The sequence below is a fragment of the Hemitrygon akajei genome, chromosome 10 (assembly GCF_048418815.1).
Source record: "Hemitrygon akajei chromosome 10, sHemAka1.3, whole genome shotgun sequence".
Classification (NCBI taxonomy): Eukaryota; Metazoa; Chordata; class Chondrichthyes; order Myliobatiformes; family Dasyatidae; genus Hemitrygon; species Hemitrygon akajei.
The window spans coordinates 150,129,721-150,138,478 of record NC_133133.1 but is presented as its reverse complement, the minus strand read 5'-3'; the positions used below and the strand labels follow the sequence as shown (position 1 = coordinate 150,138,478).

General features: G+C 42.2%; 1 protein-coding gene across 3 annotated transcripts in view; it reads left to right on the top strand.

Moving 5' to 3' along the window:
- Positions 1-735: 735 nt before the first annotated feature.
- Positions 736-8,758, top strand: part of wash1 (WAS protein family homolog 1) — a 43,951-nt gene continuing 35,928 nt past the window's right edge. Inside the window, exons 1-3 of one of the 3 annotated variants that reach the window (XM_073059383.1) lie at positions 736-780; positions 1,994-2,153; positions 6,623-6,734. In XM_073059383.1, coding sequence (XP_072915484.1) covers positions 2,014-2,153; positions 6,623-6,734 — 252 coding nt within the window. In that variant the 5' untranslated portion in view covers positions 736-780; positions 1,994-2,013. Of the gene's footprint in view, positions 952-1,993; positions 2,154-6,622; positions 6,735-8,758 lie in introns of all 3 variants that reach the window. The other 2 variants (XM_073059381.1, XM_073059382.1) reach the window with 2 other exon arrangements.

The window sequence follows — 8,758 nt, the reverse complement described above, 5'->3', positions numbered from 1 at the left end:
ATGTACCCAAAGACCTGCAGGACTGTAAGTTTGTGTTTGTACGAAGGGGCGGACACCGGGCTCCACTACAGCAGCCGTACGAGGGGCCGTTCAAGGAGATCAACAACAACGGGTCCACGTACGTTCTGGACATTGGGGGGAGAGAGGAGGTTTTCACGGTGGACCGACTCAAACCAGCCCATGCGGACTTGGCGCAGCCGGTCGAGGTTCAGGCACCGCGGCGCAGAGGCAGACCTCCCAAACAGAGACTGATCCAGACTGTGGACATTGGGGGGCGTATCGCCGGTTCTGGGGGGGGGGGGGTTATGTGGCGACCCACTTTCTGTGCAGGCGAACCGGCTCACAAATAGCCAGCGTGCAGGGAGAGACTTTGGTAATGTACCTCTAACGTCTTTTCCGCCCGGAGAGGGATTAAATGCCAGCGCCGCGAAGTTTGAATGAACTAGTCTCCAAACGGCTTACCGAGTGCGTGTCGTTATTTCAGCGCTGTGTGGAGCACATCGCTACAAGGGATAATTTGATAGAGATTTTTTTTAAACCATTTAAGATTTTGATACAGTAGGTATGGAGATAATCACATAAACATGAAATAAAACATATGGTGCCAAGATATGAGATGATAACTAATTAACCAAATGACCAGTCCATCAAGTGAGGGGGAATGTGAAACCTCCCGCTGGGGTGGCCGGCGACCTGGGGGCGTGGTTTCTGGCCAGAGACGCGGTGAACGCATGCGCACAACGTGTAAGGCGATGCGCAGGCGCGGATTCATTTCCTGAGGTAAGATGACGGCGAGCTAGAGCTGGGCATGGAAGGTACTGAACGATGTGGGGTTGCTTGTCGGCGGTCGAGCTGACGGTGGCACCAAAGTCCCAAGCGTGGGAGACAGCCACCTTCACAAAGCAAATTTGATGGGGGAGAACGTGAATGCTGCGCGAGGAAGTTGTGTGTGTGAGTTGGGGGGGGGGGGGGCGGGTATGTGTGCGCATGCGTTAAAAGAGATCTCCTGACAGGAAGGTTCAACAGTTAGTTCCCGAAAGTTGGGATCAGAGGGTCGGGCACATTCAAATCACTCACTCACCCAACCTCCGGTCATAATTGCAGCTCTTCACCCATCTAGGCGTGGGCAGATGGTATAGTAGATGTCTGTACGTTTCCTGGTCATATGAAAGAGGTAGTTGTTTACAAATAACTGACATTTAGTTATGGTGATATCAAATGATATGTATCATGTGAGAAGGGTATTATTGTCCATTTGCGTTCATATGATTTTTGGAAATCTGCATTCATTCTGGACCCCTCGATACATAGTGAAGCCTAAAGTCCCACACCACCAAGTTCAAGAACAGCTACTTCACCCATTGAACCAAAAGACAGCCAATCACTGGTGTTTAACAATACTACGATGACCTTGCACTACAATGGACTTGTAGTATAATTTTTTTTGTGAGTGCTGCTTATATATGATGCTATGTGCCTCTAAACCTGCTACAAGCTTTTCATTGCTGTAGTGTATATTGACAATAATCTGGATTTTGAATGTGTTACCTATCTCAGAAATCAATGGTTCTTTTCAAAAGGAAAAATGAATGAACAGCTATTGTTCTTTTTAAGCAGTGAGGCAGCACCTGTACCAGTGGCACAGCCAGTAGAGCTGCTGCTTCACAACTCTGATGACCTGGTTCAATCCTAAATTCCAGGGCTGTATATGTGGAGTTTGCATGTTTTCCTGTGACCTGTGGGATTCCACTGGGGATGTCAGTTTCCTTCCATAGCTTGAAGAAGTGTGGTTTGGTGGGTTGATTAGCTGCTGTAAATTGCCTCCACTATATAGATGAATGGACAAATCTGGAGGGGGGGGGGGAAGAAGTTGGTAGGAATTGAGTGAAAATGGCTTATAGGGGAATGTGATTGTTCTTGTGAGCTGAAACAGACTTGTGGGCTAAAATGCTTCCTATGTAAATAGAAGATATGGTAATTTTCTTGTTTTCAGTTTTCCGATATTGAATTAAAATGATGCAGAAATACGTCATTGAAGGACAGGTGTACACTGTTCCAATCATCCAGTCAGACTTGCGCCGAGAGGAAGCCATTCATCAGATCAGTGACGCCCTTCAGTATCTCCAGCAAATCTCCAATGATGTGTTCACTAGGTATGGACCTTGAAAATTTTTTGGTATATCTGTGTTAACCATTGAAAACAAGCTGAAATTGTATAGGTCTTTTTATAGCTTGTAGTGCAGAGCATAATTAATACTCACAATTTTTCACTGCTGCCTATAGAGGGGAGTTAGTCTTAATATTCATCAGTCACTCAAAAATCCATGATCGGATGATTATGCTGTGTCAGATTGTCCTAGATCTGTACAACGGAGAATATACTTCAAATGTGCACAAATACATGTACAGTGCATTGGAACATTCTGTGGTTGTGAAGGTGCTACATAAATGGAAGTCTTTTTCTAATGTTTCAAGGCATGTTAAGGAGAAGACATTAATATCAAGCATCTGATGAAGAATAGGCCATAAATCTGGGCTTAAAGAGAGTAGTATAGATAGCTTTTGGGTGAAAATTATAGGGTTTGATGCCAAGGTAACTGCCTTTGCCTTTGATACAAAGGAATGGATGAGTAATGCTCAGAGGCTGAAAACTGAGCCTCTCAGCATTACTTGTGATCAAAAACAACATAAGATAATCAGGCTCCAAACTAAGGTGAACAGAAGGAACTTATTTCTTTTAGCAGGAATGTCAGTAGCTAGCAGGTTTAGGTAATTGGTAGAACCTTGGAGGTTAGGATTTTTCTTCCCTCCATAGAAAAATCAGGAACTCTTTTCCTGTTTCTGGTTTTCCAACGCTACGTTAAAAATATGCAGCAGTACTTCATTGGAGAACTGGTGTGTTCTGTCCCAATCAACTTATTGGACTAGCTTCACAATGAAGCCATTTACCAGATCAGTGATATCCTTCAGTATGTCCATAAAATGATAGTGAAAGTAGAAACTCCTGTACTTAAAAGATTTGACCTAAGACCATAATCTCAGCTGCATAATTCGGTCATTCGGCCCTCCAGTCTACTCTGCCATTCCATCATAGTTGATTATCCCTCTCAACCCCATTCTCCATTCTTACCAGGTGGTAAGAGTGGGCTGCCTCAGCTTTGCCCCTCTGACCCTCAACACAGGTGCCCCTCAGGTCTGTGTCCTAAGCCCCTTCCTTTACTCTCTGTATACTCATGATTGTGTCACCACCCACAGCTCCAATCAGCTAATTTACTGACGATACTACATTGATTGGCCATATCTCAAATAATAATGAAGCAGCCTGCAGAGAAGTCATCACCTTCAAGAAAGCAACCTCTCCTTCAATGTCACAAAAACAAAGGAGCTGGGTGTGGACTCCAGGAGGAATGGAGACAGGCTAACCCCTATTGGCATCAGTGGATCTGGGGATCCACATACACATCACTGAGGATCTCATGTGGTCTGTACATACTAGCTGTGTGGTGAAAAAAGCACACCAGTGCCTCTTTCACCACAGACAGTTGAAGTTTCCTAATCCTAAGAACTTTCTACAGGGGCACAATTGAGAGCATGCTGACTGGCTGCATCACTGTCTGGTATGGGAGCTGTACTTCCCTCAGTCGCAGGACTCTGCAGAGAGTGGTGCGGACAGCCCAACACACCTGTAGTTGTGAACTTCCCACTATTCAGGACATTTACAAAGACGGTTGTGTAAAAAGGGATCTTTGGGGACCCAAGTCATCCCAACCACGAACTGTTCCAGCGGCTACCATCTTGGAAATGGTACAGCAGAATAAAAGCCAGGATCAACAGGCTCCAGGGCAGCTTCATCCACCAGGCCATCAGACTGATTAATTCATGCTGTGTAATTATTTCTGTGTAATATTGACTGTCCTGTTGTATGTACTATTTATTACAAATTACTATAACTTGCACATTTAGATGGGGATATAATGTAAAGATTTTTACTCATGTATATGAAGGATGTAAGTAATAAAGTCAATTCAATTCATAACTCTTGACGCCCTTACTAATCAAAAAGCTATCACCCTCTGCTTTAAATATATCCAATGACCTGGCCTCCACAGCCATCTATGGCAATAAATTCCATTGTTTCACCACCCTCTGGCTAAGCTTGAGGAAGAAAGAGCTGGAAGCAGAGTTTAAATCCACAAATAAATAAGGGAGATGGGTTGATTTGACTGTATACCATTGGCAGTGGGAATTCAGTCACAGAGAAATAAGGACTTTGTAATGCTGTTTGAGTTAAGATATGGAATTGGTTCTGATAGAGGTGCTCCAAAGTGTCATTTAGAAACTTGCAGTAGGGGTGTAATAAATGGAAACTTAATCGTCAACTGGTTCTTTCTGAGTTGCTGAGTGTGATTAACCTCAATTTGTGTGCCTCATTTCTGTCATTAATTTATTTGTTTGAGTGAGCTGTTTCCTTGACTCTGTTTTGTAATTAGAAAATAATTCCCTTGCAGTCATCACTGATGGATCCTTGCTTTAGCTGTGATCATCCAGCCTAACACTTGAAACATTTTTGGTATTGGATTGAATTGTTCCTACTTTCTACCTTTACCAAGTTGAACCATGGTGGCAGTCACACTCTTTAAGATGTGCAATAGGCAAAAAGACTTGTTTTGTAGAATCTTGTTGAAAACCTAAGATTTGAGAAAAAACTGGACAAGCCTGTATGGAAATGAGATCTGTTTCATAAATAATCTGATTTCATTGCATGTGTTGCTAAAAGATTATGATCTTGTCTGATTATCCAGGGAATGCAGGATTCTAACTACTAATGACTTTCATGTAGCAGCTTTCTAATTGCTGGGAATGTGCATGTGTAAATGCTAATATTCTTTAATTTTATTTATTGAGATACAGTGCAGAATAGTCCCTTCTGCCCCTTCAAGCCGCACTGCCCAGTAATCCCCGATTTAACCAATTTACAATGACCAATTGACCTATGTCTTTGGACTGTGGGAGGAAACCGGAGCACCTGAAGAAACCCATGTGGAAATGGGGAGAACATGCAAACTCTTTCCAGGCAGTGGCGGGAAATGGACCTGGTTCACTGGTGCTGTAAAGTGTTATGCTTAACCACTATGCTACCATATTGACAGCTTTAGAATTGTTTGTAACACATAATATTAATAGAAAACTGTTAGGTATAAAAGATCATACAGATTTTACATGAATATTAAAGTTTTAGGGATGTTCTTTTAAATGATTGTAAGAGTAATTAGCATTCCTAGCTGATCCAGAAATACCAATAGCAGATGCTGCTGAAATCTTGAAAATCGTGGGGTTCCTTTTTAGTATAACTGCTGTTGAAGTTCTGCAGGTGTCAGTTTGAGAGCATAACTTTTCACTTTATATGTTATTGATTTGGATGGAGGAACTGGTAGCATTGTGGACAAGTTTGTCTTTAAATTCCTCTAAGAAACATGCATAATTTCAGATTTGCCCACACAAAATTTCGGTTGCTATTTTCGTTCTTCCACTCAACCTGTCTACATCCTATTGCAGATTTCTGATGTCCTCTTTGCAACATGCCCTCCCACCTATTTTTGTGTCATGGCAGACTTGGATACCTTAATTCTGCTCCTACCTCCATGTCATCAATGTAAATTGTAATTAATTGAAGGATAAATCATAAATAATTGAGGGAATCAGCTGGTGTACACAGCATTTATGATATGGGAGTGGGTGGGGAGGTGGGTACTGAATGTTTAGGTGACTTGAGCTGAATTGAGTTACTTTATCTTAAACGTTGATTATCTCATTATTTGAAGCTGTATTCATTTGGCTAGATGGAGAGTTACATCACACTTCTAACAAGTACATTGCATGTGGTAGAATAATGTTGCGAAGTCTAGATTTTCAGTTTTGTATAGGCTGATCATTATCTCTTCACATTTAATATTCTATACCTCAGCACAAAACTTTAAATTCCCATTTTTCTTACCATAAGAAATCATATAACCTTAGTTTTGCTTTGAAAGCTTTGTGAACCTGAATCCTTCTGTTACTGCAATATGCTAGCCTAAATTCAGAGTATCATATCATGTGGTGGGTAGGGGCGTACTTTATCCAAATTACATTTGGTCAAAGCTACTGACCTAATAGTTCACCTGTCTGTCATCCCACTTTCTCGGCATTGACCTTCCTTGCGGCTTTCAATGATCTTCTGAGGAGTTGACCGCTATGCCTGTTCCGGTACAATCTGTACACTCCTGAAACTATCTGCAGAGGACAGAATTGACCCCTGAACTTGAACACTGTGACAAACTGCTCTCAAAACTTGTTATCCATTTAACCAATTAAAATCCATTTAGCTGTTCTAGCATTACATGCATCATAACTGGGTAATGCATACAAAATGTTGGAGGAACTCAGCAGGTCAGGCAGCATCTATGGAAGGAAATGTCTAATTAACATTTCAGGCTAAGACCTGCTGAGTTCATCCAGCATTTGTATGTATGTATGTATGCCCAAGATTTCCAGCATCGGCAGAATCTTTTATGTATCATAACTGGGTCATGGCATTTCACTATTTAAGAGAAAATCTTAATAGAAGGATATCTTGTTACAGGGTTTCCCAAAATGTGGAGAGTAACCAAACTCGCTTGAGGTCTATCAGTGATCGGATCAACTTGGCACAAGCCAAGATCAAGAAAATCAAAGGCAGCAAGAAAGCTACTAAAGTGAGGGCTGAGTACCTTATTTTCTTTGAGTGGATATGATACTAGCTTGAGTTTCTTTACGGAAATGAGGAGTCATGAGTTTAGCTCTTATTCCCTTGTTACACAATTTGAATTTAGATGTTCTGATATTTTCATTGCAAATTGTGGTGTAAAACTAACTACTGTATTTGTACTCAAATTTAATTTGAATTTGCATTGAGACGATTTTTTGTGTGCAATTTTTTTCTTATTTTAGAGCCAGTAAGAATGGAGCTTTAGCTTACAGACAAAGAACATACGAGTGGTGATTTATAAGTTTATGGCCTAAGGTAGGAGTCAATTTTCCAAAACCTAGCACATTTATTTTTCAACATAGTCCCCTCCTACATGTACACACTTAGTCCAGCGGTCGTGGAGCATACGGATTCCTCCTTTGGAGAAGTGGTCCACAGCAGGCGTGATTGATAAGTTCGTGGCCTAAGGTACAAGGAGATGAGTTATACAGCTCTCGTTACATGCACGCGCAGCTCAACTCTTTGAGTGAAAATGCAGAAAGTTTGGAGTTAATAACATCTCTTTCTACCTTAGGCCACAAACTTATCAATCACCCCTGCTGTGGACCACTTCTGGAGCTCCAAGACGCCAACTTCTACAAAGAAGGGATCCGTATGCTCCACAACCGCTGGACTAAGTGTGTAAATGTAGGAAAAATAAATGTGCTAGGTTTTCTAAAATTGACTCCTTCTACCTTAGGCCACTAACTTATCAATCACCCCTCGTAAGAAATAGGAACAGGAGTCATCCATTTGGCCTGTCAACCCTGGTCTGCCATTCAATAGTATCATGGCTGACATGGCCATGGTCTCAAATCCACCTACCTGCCATTTCCTCATAACCTTTAATTCCCCTGCAGTGTAAAAATGTTATCTAACCATGTCTTAAATATATTTAATGAGGTAGACTGTACTGCTTCTCTGAGTAGAGAATTTGATAGATCTACAACTCTCTGGGAAAAGTAATTTCTTCTCATCTCTGTCCTAAATCTATTCACCCAATTCTTGAGGCTATATATCTTAATGCTGGCCTCACTCAACAGTGGACACAACTTTTCTGCTTCTATCTTATCTATCCCTTTCATAATTGTATATGTTTTTTATAAGATCTCCTCGCATTCTTCTGAATTCCAGCAAGAATAGTCCTAGGAAACTCAATCTCTCCTCATGGGTTAAGCACATCATCTCTGGAATCATTCTGGTGAACCTCCTCTGCACCACCTCCAAAGCCAGTATATCTTCCCTCAAACAAGAGAAAATCTGCAAATGCTGGAAATCCAACTGACACACACAAAATGCTGGAGGAACTCAGCAGACCAGGCAGCATCTATGGAAAAGAGTACAGTTGACATTCTGGGCCAAAACCCTTCAGCAGGATTGGAGAGAAAAAGATGAGGAGTCAGAGTTAGAAGGTGGAGGAGAGGAAGAAGAAACACAACGTGATTGGTAAAACTGGGAGGGTGTGAAGTAAAGAGCTGGGAAGTTGATTGGTGAAAGAGATACAGGGCTGGAGAAGGTGGAATCTAACAGGAGAGGACAGAAGGCCATGGAAGAAAGGAAAAGGGTGAGGGCACCAAAGGGAGGCATTGGGCAGGCAAGGAGATGTAAGAGGGAAAAGGGGATGGGGAATAGAGGGGGGGGGGGGGCAGTACCGTAAGTTCAAAAAATTGATGTTCATGCCATCAGGTTGGAGGTTACCCTGATGGAATATAAGGTGTTGCTCCTCCAAACTAAGTGTGGCCTTATCACAACAGTAGAGGAGTCCATGGATGGACATGTCGGAATGGGAAGTGGAATTAAACTGGGTGGCCACTGGGAGATCCTGCTTTTTCTGGCAGATGGAGTGTAGTTGCTCAGTGAAGCAGTCTTCCAATCTCCATTGGGTCTCACCGATATACAAGAGGCCACACCAGGAGCACCAGATGCAATAGATGACCCCAACAGACTCATAGGTGGAAGTGTCGCCTCACGTGGAAGGACTGTTTGGAGTCT